The sequence below is a fragment of the Lygodium microphyllum genome, chromosome 23 (assembly GCF_053477565.2).
Source record: "Lygodium microphyllum isolate KBCC chromosome 23, Lygodium_microphyllum_v1.1.10, whole genome shotgun sequence".
NCBI lineage: Eukaryota > Viridiplantae > Streptophyta > Polypodiopsida > Schizaeales > Lygodiaceae > Lygodium > Lygodium microphyllum.
The window spans coordinates 64,523,028-64,543,776 of record NC_141157.1 but is presented as its reverse complement, the minus strand read 5'-3'; the positions used below and the strand labels follow the sequence as shown (position 1 = coordinate 64,543,776).

Sequence of the window (20,749 nt, the reverse complement as noted above, 5' to 3'; positions counted from 1 at the left end):
TTAATTTTGAAAATTAATTAAATGGTTGGATAATGCTGAAAAATGGGTTTAAAAGGCTACCACTTGGCAAAAATGCCCATGCAAACTTAGGAAAAGTTTTTGGGGGCTAGGTCTCAGCCGTTCAGTTAGTTTGACAGCCTAGGAGAGAGAGAGAGAGAGAGAGAGAAAGAGAGAGAGAGAGCTGTTAGTCCATTTTCTGATTAGAGAATAGCAATTGGCTTCAAAAGACAGCCATCTGGGGGCCTCAGTATGCAGGGGATAGCAGGGAGGCACCTTCTAGGTATTGGCAATAGCATTGCTGATCAATTGACAACATTTTGGAGGTGCATGGCAGTAGATAACTGAATTAAAGAAGTGAATCATTGCCATATCCTTTGAAGCGATGAGAGTTTAGGATCTAATGCAGAGGATCTAAAATTCGCACTCCTGCCCATAGCGCTCCTATCTGCCGTCGCGCCCAACTTTCCCCCCACTCCGTCCATCGCGTGTGCCTCCTCCCGTCGCCCAGCCTTCCCTCCCTCCCTCCTGTCGCGCTCCAACTCCCCCTCCCGTCATCTCCTCCTCACACCCCCCCCCCCCCCCAGCCATGTTCAACTTCTTGCGTTACCCCTGCCTGTAACTGCCCCTCCCCCCACTACCCCCGCCTCCTTCACCCTGCGGCCCTGACTGGCATACGCCCACCCGCAAGTTCCCATCGAGAGCCGACCATTTGTGGAGTCTAGTGCCTCCCCCACCACCAGAAAACAGCATCTGCCCCTTCTCGCCATCGCCCCCTCCCCCCCAATTGCTCCCTTCATTTGCAGCAACATTCCCCCCCTCCGGTAACACAACAATGTGATTGCTAGGTTCTCAACAGGGACACGCAATGGAAACCTCTGATTAGACACTGGTGCACTCTACGACGAGTGCCCCCCAATCAAACACCTTGCACATCATCCTCTCTGAGGAACAGCTCTAAGCCGTCCGTGCCACAAAGATGGAGCTAAAAGAAACAATGATCTTTGGTCAGGTCGTAGGACACTCCCCATCTAGCGCCCAGCTTCAGGATTGGCTTCACTCCACGCTGCGCATTGGCACACTGCAGATCACGGAGGCAATTCTCATGCGTCAAGAGATCTTCAGGGTCCAACTCACTTCGGCGATCACAGGCCGTGAGCTAGTAGATAGCTCACCTTATGCCTCCACGAAGGGGGTTATCTATTGGTTCCTTGGTATAGTGGCTTCACAGTGGGAAAATTCGCACTCCACAACGGGTTTTTTAGATATCCGCTCACTTTACTATTTGCCGAACTGGCAGTGGAGTATTATTAGTTAGTGGAGGACTTTGGACGGCTCTTCGGCATAGTTCTTCTTGCCTCCTTCACGAATGCAGTGACAGTCGCAAGAGTTCCAAAGGTACGGGTGGCTGTGAAAGATACAAAGAGCATACCAAAGCTTCTAGAGATTGAGACAGGCGGACACTCGTTTACGCAACAGGGCATAGTGACTAGGCAGCCAAGGCAGTCCCTGCGATGCCATGACTTTCGGCGTCAAGCAGCAGATTGCATGCGCTTCGGAGCCAAAGCGGCTCCGCCGACAAGCCCGCAGGGGGATGCTGACGTCTTTACACGGGTCCAAGCCGACGACACAGAGGGAAACGGCAACGATGACAGGCCTGCACGTGGACGCTAAGGGCTTTACACGAGTCTAGCGACAACACAGAGGGAGACGGCGGCCCGCATGTGGACGCTGACGGCTTTACACAGGTCTAGTGACGACACAGAGGGACACAGCAGGGGGGGCCTCAATCAGCTCCTCAGACACAGCCACGGTAGCAGAGAACAGGAGGGCGAGCAATGGACCCCGGACAGAGCACCCTGCAGCCCCTCCTACCTCCTCCCACTCGGTAGGACCATAGACCCCCACATCCACCACCCATGGAGGCATCATAGGCTACCTCACCGAGGATCCCATAGCCCCCACACCCACCCACCCCCTCCTTCCCCATGGATCCCCCCCGACCCTAGCCCACAACCTTCCCCTTCCAGGCCCCCCCCCACACCCGCCTCATATCTCTGATCACCCCACCATCCCTCGATCTTCCTCCTCCCCACCATCTCCCCCGCCAATTAGTCCCCCTGATTCTCACCCAGTACAGGTGACCCGCCCATCCCCCCTCTTCCCACAGGAGGTGACGAGCATCATACGCCTATATCCTCCCCTCACTAGCAGCCTAGCCGCCCCCCCCCCCTCCCTACACAACCACCAACTCATCTGTCCCTGCCGCCCATCACACTTTCCGGAGACAGGTGTAGCTGCTACCACAGGAGTTCTTCCGCAGTGGTCCATGGTCCTACTTGAGAGTTGCGGAGCACGGAGATTCACTACCTCTGGAGGTGGGAATCTTCATGGTCCGCAAGTCACGCAGCGGTAAGGTCCATTTACTAGCACCACCAAATGGACCAAACTATGCTTTCTTCCTTTAGACCTCTCATTTAGGAGATTGGCCGATGACACAAATAGAGAAGGAGGTGAAGGACCAGGTCCAAGACCATCTCTCCCAATGGATGGGAGGAGGACTAGCACTCTTTTCCCAACAGTGGCCGGGTTGCATGATGGACATTAACTCATCGGCAAGAGCCGAGATTCAACATCTGAGCATTATTTTTCGAGCCCCTCCACAATGGAGAACCGATGGATTTGATTGAGTGGCCCCTGGCACAGAGTGCCCATTTCTACCGATGTACAAAGTCATGCCTCTCAGCCTAGCTGATAGATGCCCTAGCGGGAGCTCTTCTAGAGCGGCTGGACAGGTTCTATGTGAGAGACTGGGGATGCTCTCGTGGTGGCCAGGTAGGGCAGTTGGCTGGCAGCACTTTGTCTGATCACTGACCCGTCCTCCTTACACTTGAGGCTTCAGCTTTAACCCTAGACATGCGATCCTGCCAGATCACTAACTCATTCTACAGGAGGGACGAGGTGAGGAGGCAGATTGAGCAGCTCTAGACTAGGGAGTGGGACAGGAGGGACTAGATCACACAGGAGGTTGCAGAGTTTTTAGTCGAATCGAGTAGGATCTGCCAAGAGATAGCTCTACAGGCCAGGCAGTAGAGCTGGGAGGTGGAGAGAGCACTCCGGCAAGACCTAGCAGCCACACAAAGACTACTACAGAAGGCACTAGGGGATCCCACTCTCCACGCACAAGAGGTGCATGCACGGGCAGCCCTCCCCGGTCTCGAGGATATGCGCTCAGAGTTTTCCTTTCATACATCAACAACCTTTTGGGCGTGAAAGGGGGACACAATGCCCAGGGAGTTTTTCCAAGTGCATTAGCCTTGCACCTCAAGAGATCAAATTCACAGTCTCCATGATCAGTATGGGAGGATTTGCTCTAGCCCAAATGAGGTGATGGAGATTGCCACTGACTACTACAAACACCTTTTTCAACAGGTGGCAGTCTCAGCTAGGGGATAGCGCTGTAGACAGCAAGTCTAGAATCACATTCCATCCCTCGTCATAGAGGAGATGGGACACTCCCTCCTAGACCCCTTCATAGAGAAGGAATTAGAGGAAGCTTTTCATGCACAAGATGGGCAGAAATACCCACGAGAGGATGGCCTTTCTAAGGCCTTCTTCACTACCTACTGGGAGGTGGTGAAGGACCCCCTACTGCTGACCTTTCAAGAGATCTACAACTCACGACGGATGCGAGGGAGTCTATTGGCAAGTTTGATCAGTCTCCTTCCCAAAGGCGGAGGCTGGCTACAACTATCCTAGTGGAGAGACTGATCACCCTATTGTTAGTGGCCTATAAGGCATTGACCAAGATGATCAATAGGCAACTCTACCCCGTACTTCCTGACATTATTCATGATACACAGGCACGTTTTGTCCATGATAGGAACATCCTAGACAATGTCTTCACCTTCTTCAAGGCAATTGAGTGCGCCCAACACAGTGGTCAGGGATTGACTATACTTCTATTGGACTTCAAGAAAGCCTATGACAGGGTTGACTGGGACTTCCTAGAGGGCACCATGGTGAGGTTAGGCTTTCCCCAAGCATAAATCCGAGGGGTTTTTGCAATTTACAGATCAGCTACCAACACAGTGCTCATAGGGGGCAGGAGGGGGGAGAAGTTTCAGCTGGAGAGATCGGTTCGGCAGGGCTGTCCTCTTGCCCTGTATTTGTTCCTACACTTTGCACAAGCGATGTCCTATTTCCTCCGGGCACATGTGAGCGAGCTACGTAGCCTTCAACTTCCGGTGAGAGAGGAGACAGAGCTGTTAGATTCAAAGTATGCAGATGATACTACCCTTTACATAGAGGATGATGAGTTGATACTGGAGAGAGTGAGACTAGCCCTGGAGGTATTTTGGATTGCAGCTAGAGCGAAAATCAACTAGCGAAAGTCAGTTTTCTTATGGACCCAAACTCTAGCACAAAGTGGGGCATCCACTTGGAATTCAAATGGGTGTGCAGAGGGTAGACCGCCGTCTAATACATAGGGTTCCAAGTGGGACTCGATATCACTCCTACCCAGCAGTTTCTTCCAGCTCCCAACTCTATCTAACCTACAAGAGTACTGCCCGCTGCCTCTCCTTAGCGGGCCGAGCCCTAGTGGTCAAGCAGGTCCTAGCGACAACTTGGTACATTGCCTCGTGTTGGTGCTTCTCTTTGTCTTGTGTAGTTCAGCTTCACCGCCTAGTTCAGAATTTTCTCTGGGCCGGTTCACACGGTTCCAGGGATTCTCAGGCCAAGGTGGCGAAGGCGACCACCATCCAGTATCGGTCTGAGGGAGGGCTTTGGATCATAGACCCAGAGTTCCAGAACCTCGCCCTTTCGGGCAAGCTAGTAGTCCGCAAGCTCACACCAAGAGGGTAAACCTCGAAGGTCCTCCTGCAAGAGCGTCTCCACGAGTGGAGACCGAGGCTTGGTGGTGATTGGAGGCCATCTTTGAGATCGACTCATGACCGCCCAGATCTTCCTTCCTCCACAGCCTACTTCGTAAGTAGCAAGGCTTCTGCAAGGCCCTAATTCAAAACCCCCTAAGATGCCAAGAGGAGATAGACCGCCAGCCGTGGTCTAGAAACCCCAGGTCACAGATCGAGACGTGATACAGAATGGCGAGCACCCCCATATCCATTGGGCTGCCCCTGTTCGCTCTATTAGGACGTGGCGCGAGGTGTACAGGATGGTGGATCAAGAGATACTGCAGCAAAACATCACGTTGTCAACGAGGAATTGAATTGAGGAGAAGGGAGATTGACACAGCGATCCCTAAGGAGTGGCTTGACCCCCCGATCCGAGAGCCAACGGAGCTTGGCGAGGTGTGGACCGCTAGATTCTCACCGTTAGGTACCCCCCTATAGGTGTCAGGTAGAGTGGGCGGTCCCCCCTACGGGATTTTCTTCACCCTGCAGGATGGGGTCATTTGGTCTTCCTTGGAGGAGGCTTCATGTGGTTGGTCTCCAGGGGAAGTCCTCACATCTAGACCCCTATGTGTTCTAAGAGGAGTTCCGAGAGTAGCACCTCTAGATATGGGAGAGGATGCTCCTTGATGAGCTAGAATGGGACCCTGGAGAGTGGCTAAGGCCGACCTCTGCGGTCGCCAAGAAGCAATTGAGGTTCTTGGAGTACACAGCCAGGATTGGCACGTACTGATGCAGGAGCACATGGGCTGAGCGCCTTCGCGTAGCAAATACTGGGCAGAGCATAGCATCACGAATGCCTTCCGTCGGACTTTCCAGAGCCGACTATGGGACAGCTGGAGGCCGAGCAAAGTATCGTATCACCTATGACTTTTGGCACATGGAGGTCTAGTGGTTGGGAGTTGGCCAGCCCAGATGTAGCAGGATGGAGAGTGTAAATGCTGCCCACAACAACTTGTGGAAACTCCAAAGCACTGCCTTTGGTCTTCAGAGGCGGCACAACTCGTATGGAGAGAAGCCTGATGCATTCTCCGTCGTCTGGCACCCAGCCTTAGATGTATCTCGTGGGGAGCTTTCTGCTACAGGCAGTCAGTCAGGGCCGCCACCTTTTGTATGAGGCCAGGATGCAAGACACGATTTTCATCATTGAGGCTAGGTCTTGCGCAATGGTCTGCTTGGAGACTTTACCTAGTCGCCAAGTACTAGAGCCCACAGCAAATCGCTCTAAGGTATGGGAGATTGTAGGGAGTCTTACAGGATGGCACATTTGCAAGGCACACTGTCAGGAGGTTTTTAGCGGGGAGTGCCTTTCAGTACAAGCAACTTTAACTGAGCTTTAGACCGCCATCATCCACTCCCTCCTCAGCCGGTGGGACCAGGTGCAGGGCGAGTCTTGAGCTCGTCAAGAGCTCCGTTTTCACTTTCTACACATTTGGGGCGGCCAGGACCTGTTCTTCATGATGCAAGCAAGCAGCCCCAGATGGCGATACATCCCCCCTCTATGGCTTCTTGCTCCCATCCCTCCCAAACCACATTGAGAGGCTTGTATACATGATGTGTTTGTGACATTGCATTAGCTCCAGCTAGTCTGTGAAGCATGAGCACTCCATTGTAATCACTCTTTTGAGTAATATAATTAGCCACATTTTATTTGCAAAAAAAAGGTGACTCAATTAAATACACTCTGGAGCAAGCACCAGGCATATTTTAGGATTTTCTCACGAAGAAAATCAGATTTCTCTTATCTTGGCTTTGTCTCACATTCTCCAATAAATTCTCAAAAGATCTCAGCATATCTTAGCCATTCTCAGCAGATCTCAATCAGATTTGGTGGACAGCACGAGGATTTTTGTTGTAAACCCTAAATTTTTGTCGAAAATAGGGTTTAGTAACCACCTCAAGACCCGCACCAATAGGATGAGGCATCGTACACTGAAATTAGCACCTGCAATGTATTGTATTGACACTAATTTCAGATGCAAGGCCACCCATTGTGAATTGGGGTAGCATTTCACTAGTTGATAGCTACATTTGTGCAAGTCTTGGATAAAAATCAAGGGGCAATTAGCCCAAATTGCTTACTCATTGTTGTACGGCTAAGGGCTTTTGGATATTAGCCAAGGAGATTGGAAAATCTCAACTTATAATTCATCCAGTGGTAATTGAAGTTAAAGAAATACCGAAAGGGACACCATTTTTGTTGAGAGTGCGCTGTCGGGAAGCATGAAGATCTTCAACAGTAGAAGAGTGTAGGTGAGTGAGAGTAACATAGAGAGAGTACGATATGATTTGGGTGTACCAACAATGTGTTGGTACACAAAGAATAAAATGTATTTATACTTAGGGCACGTAAGGGTGCATTTACATGTACAACATAATAATACACTTGTGCCATACACGGAGGTGAATAAAGGACCTTTACATCCCAATAACCTCCTACTTAAAGGGCTGAAGTGAACTTTTAACCAACTCCCACTAGTCGTATGCAATGCTCATGCTGAGCCTTGCTTAGACTTTTAGAGAGAACATCTGCAGGGTTGTCCTGTGTTTTGATCCTAGTCAATGTGATTAGACCGTCTTCCAGAATCTGTCTAATAAAGTGATATTGCACATCTATATGCTTTGTGCGTGAATGATACATGGCATTCTTAGCCAGATACACCGCACTCTGGCTATAACATCCCAACACTGGAGTACTCATAGACATGCCGAGATCCTCTGCAAGTCTGCTCAATCATATAGCTTCCTTAGAAGCTTTAGTAGCTTATATGTATTCAGCTTCAGTAGTACTCAATGCTACGATGTTCTGCAACCAGGAGCACCAAGAAACGGCCCCACCACCAATTGTAAAAACATACCCACTAGTCGATCGACGAGTGTCCACTGCCATGTTTGCATCACAATAACCCTGTAGACTAAGTGCACCCTACCCATAGCAAATACACTTTCTTTGTGCACCCTTTAGATATCAAAGAATACACTTGATAGCATCCCAATGTGGTTTGCCACAATTTGACATAAACCTGCTGACAACTCCCACTGCATGAGCAATGTCTGGACGAGTAGCAACCATAGCATACATAAAAGAGACACAAGCTGATGCATAAGGAACTCCCTTCATCGCATTGGCTTCCACGTCATCTTTTGGGCCGTTGGCTTTAGTAAGCTTAAGATATGGAGGTAAGGGCACCCCAAGAGGCTTAGCTTCAGCCATGTTAAATTTGTCCAATATCTTTTCAATGTACTTCTCTTGAGATAAGAACAACAATTTCTGCGTTCTATCCCTACAGATTCTCATGCCCAACATATGCTCTACATTCCCCAAATCTTTCATGGAGAAGGCTGATTTCAGCTGATCTTTGAGAGCATCCAAGCTAGTCTTTCTTTTCCCAGCTAGCAACATATCATCCACATACAAAACAAATATCATGGGGTTGCCATCTGTATCCTTTTTCATGTGCAAACAAAGATCTGCATGGCTATGTGTAAACCCATGAGAGAGCATAAAAGTAACAAACTTTTTGTACCACTACCGTGGTGCTTGCTTCAGCACATACAAGCTGCGTTTTAGTTTACACACCAACTACTCTTTTGCAGAAACTACAAAGCCCTCGGGCTGTTTCATGTAGATCTCCTCATCAATGTCACCATGCAGAAAAGTTGTTTTCACATCCATTTAGTACAGCTCTAAATCCAATACAGCAGTGAGAGCAAAAAGCACACGTAGAGTGGTCATCTTCACAACAAGTGAGAAGACCACTTGGAAGTCAATCCCTTCCTTCTGTGCATACCCTTTGGCAACCAGTCTTGCCTTGTATTTGGGTTTCCCATCAACTCTCTTTACTTTGTAAACCCATTTGTTTGGAAGAGGCTTTCTTCCTTTGGGCAACGACACAAGATCCCAAGTATCATTATCATACAGAGATTTAATCTCTTCCTACATAGCTAGCTCCCACTTACTGCTGAAGTTGCATGACTTGGTCTCTTTATATGTAAGAGGCTCACCCTCATCTGTAAGCATCACATAGTGCAAAGAGGGATCATACCTATGTGGCTGCTTTCTTCAACGTGTAGACCTACGTACCCAATGATCTACATTCTCAAGAATTGGATCTACATCTGGAGGTATGTTATTTTCAGCATTTATTAGCTGTTGTAAGCCATTTTCAGCATGTTGTTCATGCTGTACAGCACCTTCATTTTCATTTCCAGCACTTGCATTTTCATAATCAGCAAGTCTATCTTGCTATCCATGACCTCCTTGTGCTTCTATTTGTTGTCCATCATCATCTGGCTCAAAAATAACCAGATGATCATCAGTTTCACCTTGTGGTACAGCATCATGAGGCTCATCATTTGAAGTAATAGGTGGCTGCAAATTCTGAAATTTGACATTTTTCATGTCTTCATCAGAGGCTAAAGTACTTTTCAGCAACTTTGTCTCATTAAACACAACATTACGACTGTGAACAATTTTCTTGGATTGTGGTAACCACATTTTATAACCAAATTCAGCCTCATCACCATAGCCCATGAAAATGCATTTGGTGGATTTTAGGTCAAGTTTACTCCTCAGTTCATCTCTAACATGCACAAAAGCATCACAACCGAATATCCGTAAATGGTCATATGAGGCCGATTTGCCAGACCAAAACTCCTCATGGATGCCATTATTTAAGAACCTGGGAGAGCGGTTGCAAATGTGAACCGCGGTTTTAAGTGCCTCTCCCCAAAATTCATGAGAGAGATTAGCAGTGGATAGTATGCACTGCACTCTTTGACATAAAGTCCTATTGTATCTTTCAGCCACCCCATTTGAAGAAGAGCTGTAAGGAGTTGTAAGCTCCCTCTTGATTCCATGCAAGTCACGAAAAGACTTAAAATCAGTAGATGTGAACTCACCCCCATTATCAGTTCTCAAGCATTTTAGCTTTCTACTTGTCTGATGGTCACAAATGCATGAAAAGTTTTAAAAACAGCAAACGCTTCACTTCTCTTTTTCAATAGATAAATCCAAATCTTCCTGGAACAATCATCAAAAAAAGAGACAAAATATGCAGCACCACCCAATGATTTCACGGCCTTACTACATACATTAGAATGCACCAAGTCCAAGACATTGGACTTACGGGAGACACCAATGTAAAAGGAGTTTTTCATTTGCTTTTCAAACTGACGATCGTTACAAAAATCAAGTTTAGAGACTTTTCCATCAACCCTCTTCAAAGAGGTAAGGACATCAAGTCCTTTCTGGCTCATATGGCCTAATCTCTTGTACCACAACTCCAAATGACAGTCAATTTAAGCAACTGCAAGAAAATTGCCATTCAAAGCTTTACAGTGCTGCAAACAATACAAAGTGCCCTTCTTGGTTCCTTTTGCAATCAACATGGAACCCTTTTTCAATTTCCACAAACCACATGACCCTTTTCCTTTCCTTTGCTCTTGCTTCTACTTCTCTGTCTAGCATTTGCATTTTTCTTTTCAGTCCTGCCTCTAGCATTGCAAGCTGAGTTGTTGCCTTCTCCACTAGACTTATGTCTAATTTTTTTATTCAAGATTGAACCCCTCACACCATCATATGAGAGATTGGGATTATTACTGAGAGAAACGACCAAGGTCTCCCACGAATCAGGCAGTGTCATGCTCAAAAAGATCGCCCTCAACTTATCATCAAAATCCATATTAGCATCCTTGAACTGATTTAAAATACCAATAAATGCACTCAAGTGCTCACCTATAGGCTTGGACTCATCCAATCACATATTCACCCACTTGCACATTAAATGCACCTGATTAACAGGTGTAGTGACCTCATAGGTAGTTTTCAACTTCTCCCATATTGCATAACCAGTATCTAAGCCCTTAGTGTCTATCAAAATGTCATCAGTGATACCCATCTTTATATAAGCCACAGCCTTTTTGTTGACTCTGGCCCAATCTACAACAGACATTTCTGCGGGTTTATCTTCCTGCAAAGCATCCTCACAATCTTTTAAGAACAATATGCCCTGCATACGATCTTTCCAAAGGTCAAAGCCCTAACCATCAAACCCTTTGATTTCCATCAAACTCTTAATGTCAGAACTGGAAGAAGTTGCAGCCATTTTTACCACAAAGACAAGTGTTAATGCAATGAACTGCAAAAGCACAAGCTGAACCACCAAATACACAATTGTTTTTGCCCGACCAGAAATAAACCTCTGCTGTTTTTACTACAAACCAGCCCTACACGAGCAAATACTGCAGAAATTTACCAAAATTTGCACAAAATCCCAAATTTCCAAGTCCAACAGTGCGTAAATGTCAACCAATCTAACCAAGCTAAGCAAAATTTCATCAATACATGAAAAGCCTCAAATTTTTTGGGTCCAATGTCAAGAAATTTTACTCAGATGAGTAAAATTCCAACAAATTTGGCAAAATCCCCAATTTAACTTAGGTCAACACGCACAATGTCTACAATTTCTGACACAACTGTCACTGTCCAGCATAAGCAACATCAAATCTAGGAAAAGCCTCAAATTTCTCGAAGCAAATTTGCACAGATTTAAAAACTGTGCTTCCACGCGCAAACCTTGTCAGAGCAAGGGGATAAGAGAGATTGAAAGAATTTCTAATTAAAAGAAAAAAAAAAGAAGTTGGGGGAGGGGGAGGGGAGGGGGGGGGAAGAGCCGTCGTTCACCTTGCCCATCACATCCCAACCTGTCGCGCGACGCCTCCTGTCACCTGCCCGTCATGTGACGCATGCGCCTACAGTCCACCGTCATCTCATCCATAGATCTCGTCGCCACACACAGCGCCCCGCTAGACCTGTCCTCTAGGCCTGTCCATTCACCTGCGACTACAGTCCTTGCTTGCTCTTGTCACACCTGACCTCAGCAACCCATTTGATCCCTCAGTCTCAATGACGACTGCACTGTGTGCAGTGGCTGCCAGCTTGTACCATCAGCTCTCATACTAGTTGTTGAGAGTAAGCTGTCGGGAAGCGTGAAGACCTTCAACACCAGAAGAGTGCAGGTGAGTGAGAGTGACAGAGAAAGAGTGCGAAATGATTTGGGTGTACCAAAAATGTGTTGGTACACAAAGAACAAAATGTATTTATACTTAGGGCACGTAAGGGTGCATTCACATGCACAACATAATAATACATGTGTACAACACACGGAGGTGAATAAAGAACCTTTACATCCCAACAAGTTTTGGGTCCAAGAGGGTGTCTATTATCCAAGATTGTTAAGGTAATGTGTGCATTTGAGTTTATGCTCCATTATTAATTGTTGTAATTAAGTGCTTGATCAGGTTTTACCACCCTATCTAAGAAGGAAGGTGGGTTTCATGATTCTATTGCCAGGATTTTACTCAATCTCTTCATTTGGTGGACTCGGGGCACTTGATTGCAAGCCAAAGCTTTGTGCTTGTGCTGATTTTTGCTCTTAGCTAAGAAATTGCAACAATATGTCTTCATATAGTGAGATGGAATCAAGTAGTGATGATACCTCTCAGTATGGAGACTCACATGGGTAAAAAGGAAATGCAATGCCTAATCTTGAACAAGGCTCAAACCATCGACAACAAGCTGGAAATGTTGCTGTTGGGCAAGATATAGGGCCTTCAAGGCATAATGAGGCTAATGACCAGCTAAGTGAAGAGGAATCTGATGAGTAGTTCAAGAATCAGATGAAGACAATAGCAAAGGATCCTTAGTTCACCCATCTTTTGAATGCTTTGAAGGACAATAAGAGCAAGAAATCCTCAGTTTCTACACCTTCGAGATAGCAAGGTGCAACGAAGAGAATGCCAAAACCTTCACTTGAAGCTCCCAAAGATGCTAATGAAGCAAAACAGTTGGTACCTACATGGTAATAAATGCAAATGCAAGGCCGTAATGAAAGTACCAGTCCAATGGATTTTGGATAGTTGAGCATGCACGCTATCATGGGGCAGCCAGGATACTTTGGTGGTAGCATGATTTTCCATGCTATGGTTGGACAAGGACTGAATACGAGAATGTATGGCAGAAATCCCTATGGAATGCGACAACCTGACACAAAGATGTTAAATTTTATTGCTTTGCTTAGCATTTGATTAAAAGTTAATCAAATGTGCTAATGTGACTTGCACATGTGAGGTGCAACTAAATTGTTTTACAATTCATGTGCCATTTGGCCAATGGGTGGTTGAATTTGTCCAAGTCTTGGGTAAAACTAAAGGGGCAATTGGCCCAAATTCCTTAATGATTGTTCTACAGCAAGAGGCTTTTGGATTAGCCAAGCAGATCCGACAATCTTGGCTTATGGATCCATTGGCAATTGAAGTTAAAGAAATACTGAAAGGGCGACAGTTTCGGATTCAACAGGGTTTCTATTGTCCAAGATCGTTAAGATAATGTGTACATATCAATTTATACTCAAATAATTATTGTTGTACTCTTAAGTGCTTGATCAGGTTTTACCACTCTATCCGAGAAGAAAGGCTGGCTTCATGGTTCCATTGCTAGCATTTCAACCCGGGTCGCATTCAATTGACTAGCCCCTCATGTGTACCTAACATGCTAGGAGCACCAAATGCAGTAGGAAACATTCTTGTTTGCATACTTTCGACCATTGCAATGTGACTGTGTATGGGAATTTGCATACTACTAGCCATACCAAGATACATTTTCCCATGCATTGCATACATTACCACCTACATTTTTCCTCGTGCAAGTATTACTAGCTGTATTTTTCCTCATAGCCAACTCTATATGGAGCATTTGCATAACCAACACTCATTCCTTAAGCCCCATAAACATTTGGAGATGTAGATGCATTACCAAATATACTACTTTGTGTCCCAAGTATCAAGCCAATGCTATCATACATCGGGTTTTGCATATTTCCAGCCATACCTAAATACATTGGGTCTTGCATACCATGCATTGGTTGTGAAACTAGCCTTTCTTCTCGAAGAGGGTGGTAAATAACTTGATTTAAGACTAAATTACAGTAATTAACAAATTTGCAAAACTAAAATGCACACTTTACCTTATAATCTTGGACATTGGACAACTTGTTGACCCCCAAATTGGCACCCCTTGCGTTATTTCTATGACTTTTATTGCAAATAGATAGAGTACAGCTAAGATCCTCTGACCTTCTCTACTAATCCAAGTGTCACTTACTATCAAAATTGACCAGCAAGCCTCCAACCAATTTTCCCCTTAGTTTGCTCCAAGATTGGTCTTCACCCTGCTCCTTGAAAGACAAATTCAGCCCCAAATCTGATATTGACTAGCTGGCCTCTTGAATCTCCTTGAAATTCCTCAAATTCAGCTGTTGAAATTCAAGTCCTAGGTCCTCAATTCTAAGCATGCATCCCAAAGGTGGCTATCAAAACCCTAATTTCTGTTATAAATTAGGGTTTACAGTAGAGATTGATTGAAATCTCTTCCTCTAATCACTGTCAAACTGTTAAAAAATGCTAAGATAACTTGAGAGATGGCCGAGGGATAAGAGAGAATGTTGTAGAGAAAGAAATTTCAGAGTTAGATCACGAGAAATGCTGAAAAACTATTGTTGCCTTGCTCAAACAACCATGGAAGCTGTCATATATAGCTTAGGACCACCAAAAAGACTAATGCCCCTCCTATATGCTATCACCTGCACCAAAAGGACCTTAGGCTGCCATCACCTGCTCTTGGAGGGCTCCAAATTGCTATCACTTGCTGTAGGACTGGTCCATGGTGGCTACAAATCACATTAACAATATCTCCTTGCTCTCTAACAACCTCCTTCTCTCTCACAATGGCTAGAACAGACTTCCACTAGCCGCTAAAAACGTTTCTTCCATTTGCATGGGCAAGTTTTGCCAAGTGGAAGCCTTCTAATCCCCTTTTCTAGTATTGTTCAACTTATTAAATTAATTATTTAAATATTAATTTTGAAATTAATTTAATAATTATTCTAGTGCTTAAAAAATCAATTTCACCAACTTATAATTAAATTGGCTAGTCCAACGTGTCTTTCAAGTATCTCTGAGTAATTATTAGCCCTTAGACCACCATTAATTAATTAATTAATGCCTAGTCTCTAATGTCACCCACTGATATGAGTGGCTAATAAATTTGTCTAGGCCCACATCTAACACTGAGTACCACCTAGTACCTATCAGAAATGACTTGTTACATCTTTTGCCTTTGACACAAACTGATATCTCGAGGTTTTGGGTCCCACACTATGAAACAATTAACTTCCACCTCACATGTGCTAGTCACATTAGCACATTTGATAAACTTTTAATCAAATGCTAAGCAAAGTAATAAAATTTCACATCCTTGTGATAGACCACCCCCTTGAAATCTCTAAATCATCCTCGATTACTCGGCACTGTGCCAAAGAAAAATCATACTGCACTACAATTTCCATAAGACATCACAATCACAATATTGGCCACTATTGTCCAACCAAGCTATATGCCCCAAATCTACTGAAAATTTCCAACCAGCATAAACATGATATAAATCTGAAATATAGTCCAGAACTATTGTTAGAAACCCATTGGATCCATCCATAACTCATGTTTCTCAACTATTCTGACTTCACAACTATAGTAAAGCATATTCTTAGTATAAACCATGGCTGAAACTGTCAATGGCATTTACTAACATGCTGTTGTCCATGGAACCAGATGTAAACCATTAAAAATTGAGTATAATCCGATCATAAACTGATCATTTACTGATTTGAGAACTGATCACAACGAGCTGCAAATGTCCCCAAACTGATTGCAAAAACGAACCAATAACTAATGCAAAAATTGATGCAAAACTGATCCCAAAAGCGACCATAAACAGTTCTCCAACTGATCAAAAACTAAGCAGAAATTGATCTGAAAACTGAACCAAAAGCTCATGCCCAACTAATCATGAACTAATCCCAAACTGATGCAAAAGTATAGTTTCAGTGACCAGATGAAACTCATACGCATTTGCATACATCTCACAATGACTAGTAACACTGAGTAGTGACCTCGTGGGGGGCAGACATATTGTCAACACACTACCTTGGATGCATGTTGAACACATCCGAGATCCAATACATATGAGAGTTGTCCGCAACTCGTGGAATGAAAGTGCTACCTCTCCCTTGAGCATCAGGCAATACTCCGAGTGCTTGCTCTATTGAACCTAACTAAGCCCGAGCACGGATCTAACTGAAAGGCATCTTGGTAAAGTTGCAACAATTGAGGATGGTCTGCTAAGTCATTCTCTTCCATCCACTTTGCATCTATTGTTGAAACAATGTTTAAGCTTCACCAAGTAGCATATGGAAACTTTACCTCTAACTTTACTTGCCTCGAAACCTCCAATCGGCTGTAGACCTTTCTTCCCCTTAAGCATTGCAATGCTTTATACTTTCACATTGTTGTAATTCCAACTTAACAAATATGCAAAGACTAGCCCCTCATGAGAATCTAACATGCTAGGAGAACCAAATGCATTAGGAAACATTCTTGTTTGAATACTTTGGACCATTGCAATGTGACTGTATATGGGAATTTGCATACTACTAGCCATACCAAGATAATTTTCCCATACATTGCATACATTACTAGCTACATCTTCTTCATGACCAACACTAAAAAAAACATTTGCATAACCAACAATAATACCATGAGTCCCAAACAAAGTGGACTACATACACGCATTGCCAAACTTGTCACTTTGTTCCCCAGCATCATAACGACAATGCTATACATGGGGTTATGCATATTACCAGCAATACCCGGATACATTGGGCCTTTCATACCACGAATCGTTTGTTGTATATGATAAGGAGTTGTGTCATACATCCCCATATGTCGTCCCTGACCCACAATAGCATGGAAACTAGTGCCACCACAAAAGTATCATGGCTGCCTCATAGCATGCCTTGTTGTCCAAAAAACATTGGATTGACACTTCTAAGTTGGCCTTGCATATGTACCGATTGCCCCACTAGCATCATTTTCTTATGCTCACTACCCATATTTGGAACATCATGTTGCTATATTGGCTCTCCCTTTGATACATTTTGTTGTCCCAAAGCTCTCGAAGACAATTTCCTCTTCTTGCCTTTTACTGCCCTCCTTTAAGGGTCAAAAAGCACAGAAACTGAGGATCATTTTCCAATTGCATAAACATTTCAATTGCTATCCTTAGCCGATCTTTAAACTGGTCATCAAATTCCTCTTCCTCTTGCTAATCATCAGCTTCAACAGACCAAGAAGGACTCACATTTTGATCTAAACCAACATTATGAACTTGCTGTCCATGCTGTGTGCCTTCAGGCATTGCAATTTTCCCAATAGTTTTGAATTTTCAAATTGAGAAGCATCATTCCTACTTAATCCCATCTCACTATCTAAAGACATTATGGCTATAATGCTCAACTGAATACAATTTCAACACTAGAGCAAAGCTTCTGACCTTCAATCAGGTATCTCAAGCCCACCAATTTGAGGGAATTCATGGTATCCCGGTGATGGAACCATACAACCAACCTTCCTTCTTGGATAGGGTGGTAAATAACCAGATTTAAGACTAAATTATAGCAATTAACAAATTTATAAAACTGAAACAACCTTTTGGCCCCAAAATTGGCGCCCCTTGCAATATTTCTTTAACTTTTATTGCAAATATATGGAGTACAACTAAGATCCTCTCACCTCCTCCGCTAATCCAAGTGCCACGTGCTATCAAAACTGACCAGCAAGCCTCCAAACCAATTTGCTCCTTGGGATTGGCCTTCACCCTACTCCTTGAAAGACAAATTTAGTCTCAAATCTGATATTGGATGGATGGCCTCCTGAATCTCTTTAAAATTCCTCAAATTTAGTCTCAAATCTAATATAGCATAGGAATAGAATTTATTAGGACTTTTTTATATCTTTCAGTCATTCTCACAAGATGTGTCATGCCACTTTATGTGATTGACTTTTTCATGGACATTTTGGCTTTCCATAGACTTTCCCTTTTCTCTCTAGATAATTTGTCTTTTGTTGCATACTTTATACTCACCAACTATCACACCACTACAGATTTCTCTAGAAACTTAGCAACTCGGCTAGAGTTTCTCTGTAAAGACTTTTTTTCCCGTAGAGATATTTGTTAGTCTGCAGGTGTATGGAGATTTTCTCCCTTGTCCTCTCCCCTTTAAGCAATGATTTTGTAATATGGAAACTTGAATTATAAAAGTATGATTTTTCGAAGTGTTATTGCATTCTCCTCTGCCTCTCTCTCTAGTTGTACTCTTATTCCACCCCACTTTTTCTCCCCTCACTCCACTCCCCCAAACTACGTCACTCCACCCCACTGCACCTCCACATCCCACCTCACTTGACTCCACCAAACTCTGCTGCAACATTCTCTGTAGACTCCCATTTCCCTCCATTCTCTGTTCTCTTCCACATTTCTCTTTTATTTCCATAATCTTCCACATTTCTCTTTTTTTCTTTTTGCGTAATGAGTTGTTATATTACATCAGAGACAAAGTACAGAAGAATACAAAAGCAGGGCAAGGTCACTGAGGGGACCACCCGATGCCATGTCTCTCTCTCCTCTCTCTAGCATTTCTCCTCTCTGCCAACCCCTCACTCCACCTCGTTCCACTTCACTCTTCATTCTTCCCTTCAGCATTCCTCTCTCTACATTTCTCTCTGCATTGTCTCTTCTTCAGCACTTCTCTCTCTCTTTTTTTTCATAATGGAGCATTTCAGTTTCTCCTCTCTCTAGCATTTCTTTCCGGTTACAAAGCAAAATGAGCGTACAGCTTTGAGAAGTCCACCCACACTATGTGGAACCTACTCCCCATGGGGTTTTACACAATGCAGTGGCATACACCTTCCCACACAGAAAATATAACCAAAAGGGCTTTCCATGCCACTTGCTTGATAGCACTAACTGAAGGTGAACATATGTGATACTATAGAAAAATAAACAAGAACTAAAGTTTCACTAATTCCGCAACATGGTGTTCAAAATAAGGCAAGCAAACCTGAGTACTTTGCATTAAAGCATCGCCAATAGCCGGAGCATCTCCCATTACAATATTCAATACACCCTAGAGTCACATGTGAATAAGAAAATTAAAAGAAGACAGCAGAATGTAACATTGAGAAGACCTCTCAAGAAAAATAAAAATATAAATCCTTGTCATCAAAAAACCAAGTGAGAATTGTGACAATACGCACAGGAGGAATGCCAGCTTGTAGAGCAAGTTCAGCTGCAGCTAACGCTGTCAAAGGCGTAAGCTCTGAAGGTTTCACTACCACAGTACAACCAGCAGCCAATGCAGCGGCAACCTGTTAGAAACTAAACAACATTATTAGATTGGTCAATAGCACTACTAGTACACCTATCCTTATTGTTGTATTTCCCCTGGATATGTCAAACGAAACACATATGTGAAATCAGAGGATCAGATTCAACATACTACAGTAACTAGAACCAAGAAAAGACAAGAGAACAATGACACAGCTATCTATTTGGATGGAGATGAGGGGAAATTCAAGGTCTTCGTAGCTGCTATGGAGACAAAAGAACAATGACACAGCTTGAGGGGAAATTCAAGGTCTTTGTAGCTGCTATGGAGACTTCTTTGCAGAGTCTCAGGAGCTCTTGTCAATCGGTGCAACCCCTATGGATCTTGGTTTGTGACACTTACCAGCCAGACTGGAGACCTCATAAACGTCACGCTTTGGTCCCATGCAGCACCTCTAAGAGGTATGTTGGTTGCCATATGGGATTGACATTTACACAATGCAGCGGCTAGCACCCTTACACTTGATCATCAAGCAGAAGCTCCATAACTGGAGTATGACAAGACTTTCTCTAGCAAGGAGGGTAGTGGTGACCAACCAGATTTTACTTGTCATCATATGCTATATTACGTCTTGCTCAACTTTGTCTAGATCTTCTATCAGCCAAGTGACCTCCTCAGGAATTTCAACCAGTCAAGTGGAGATAGAAGTTCAACAAGGCCTAAAGTAGCCAAAGATGTTAACATTCAGCCTAGATCTAGAGGTGGTTTGGGGATCATAGAGCCAGACAGTCAGAGTAGAGCATTGTTGGTGAAGTTGATTGTGAGGGGACTTCTCCTGGGTGAGAAGCCACGGAAGCAACTACTATTGTGAGGATTGGAGTTGGTTTTCTCACTCATGGAGAACCTACCTTGGCAGCCCAATGTAAAAGTATGTTGGATAAACTATTGGGTAAATGGATGGGTCATGGTTCTGGAAGGGTCTCCTATTTATAGCCTAGGAAGGTGGTAGGCTGGCATGACCAACATGCCATATTATTAACCTTTTCTAATCAAGAAGGGAATATTCCCTTTACCATCCAGTCAAGGGCATTACCTCCAAATCCCCATCCGAGCCCTAGGACCATAAATAGGGGTCCTTGAAAACTCCCACACCTCCAACTCCATGAAATGTATTTTCCTGGGTTTTGTTTTGGGAAAATAGCCTAATTAAGCATTAATTGCAGCAAGCATAAATTCACATAAACTGAAATACAAATGCTACCAATCAATCTTGGACGATAGACATGTGGTTGGTCCCAAAAACTGGCCCCCCTTACAGTATTTCTTTAACACGTATTGCAATTGGATGAATTACACTGAGATTGCTCCAATCTCCTTCACTTTCCAATGCTTCTTGCTATCATAAATGACCAACAAGCCTTCTTATCAGTTTACCCCTTGATTCACCCATGGATTCACCCAAGGATTGGCCTCCAATTAACCCTTGGTTTGTCAAATCTAACCCCAATCCAATTGGGATGGCTGGCTTCTTGAAATCTCTAGCAATTCCTCAAATTC

At 44.3% G+C, this 20,749-nt stretch overlaps 1 protein-coding gene across 3 annotated transcripts in view; it reads right to left on the bottom strand.

The window, feature by feature from the left end:
* ALDH5F1 (aldehyde dehydrogenase 5F1) overlaps nucleotides 1–20,749 on the bottom strand; it is a 192,626-nt gene that overhangs the window by 89,385 nt on the left and 82,492 nt on the right. Inside the window, exons 8-9 of one of the 3 annotated variants that reach the window (XM_087664336.1) lie at nucleotides 19,122–19,232; nucleotides 18,926–18,991 (exon numbers count right to left, since the gene is read on the bottom strand). The exons of 1 other annotated variant lie outside the window; for it this stretch is intronic. In XM_087664336.1, the coding sequence (XP_087520462.1) occupies nucleotides 18,926–18,991; nucleotides 19,122–19,232 (177 nt within the window). The remainder of the gene's footprint in view (nucleotides 1–18,925; nucleotides 18,992–19,121; nucleotides 19,233–20,749) is intronic. One more of the 3 variants, XM_087664337.1, reaches the window with a different exon arrangement.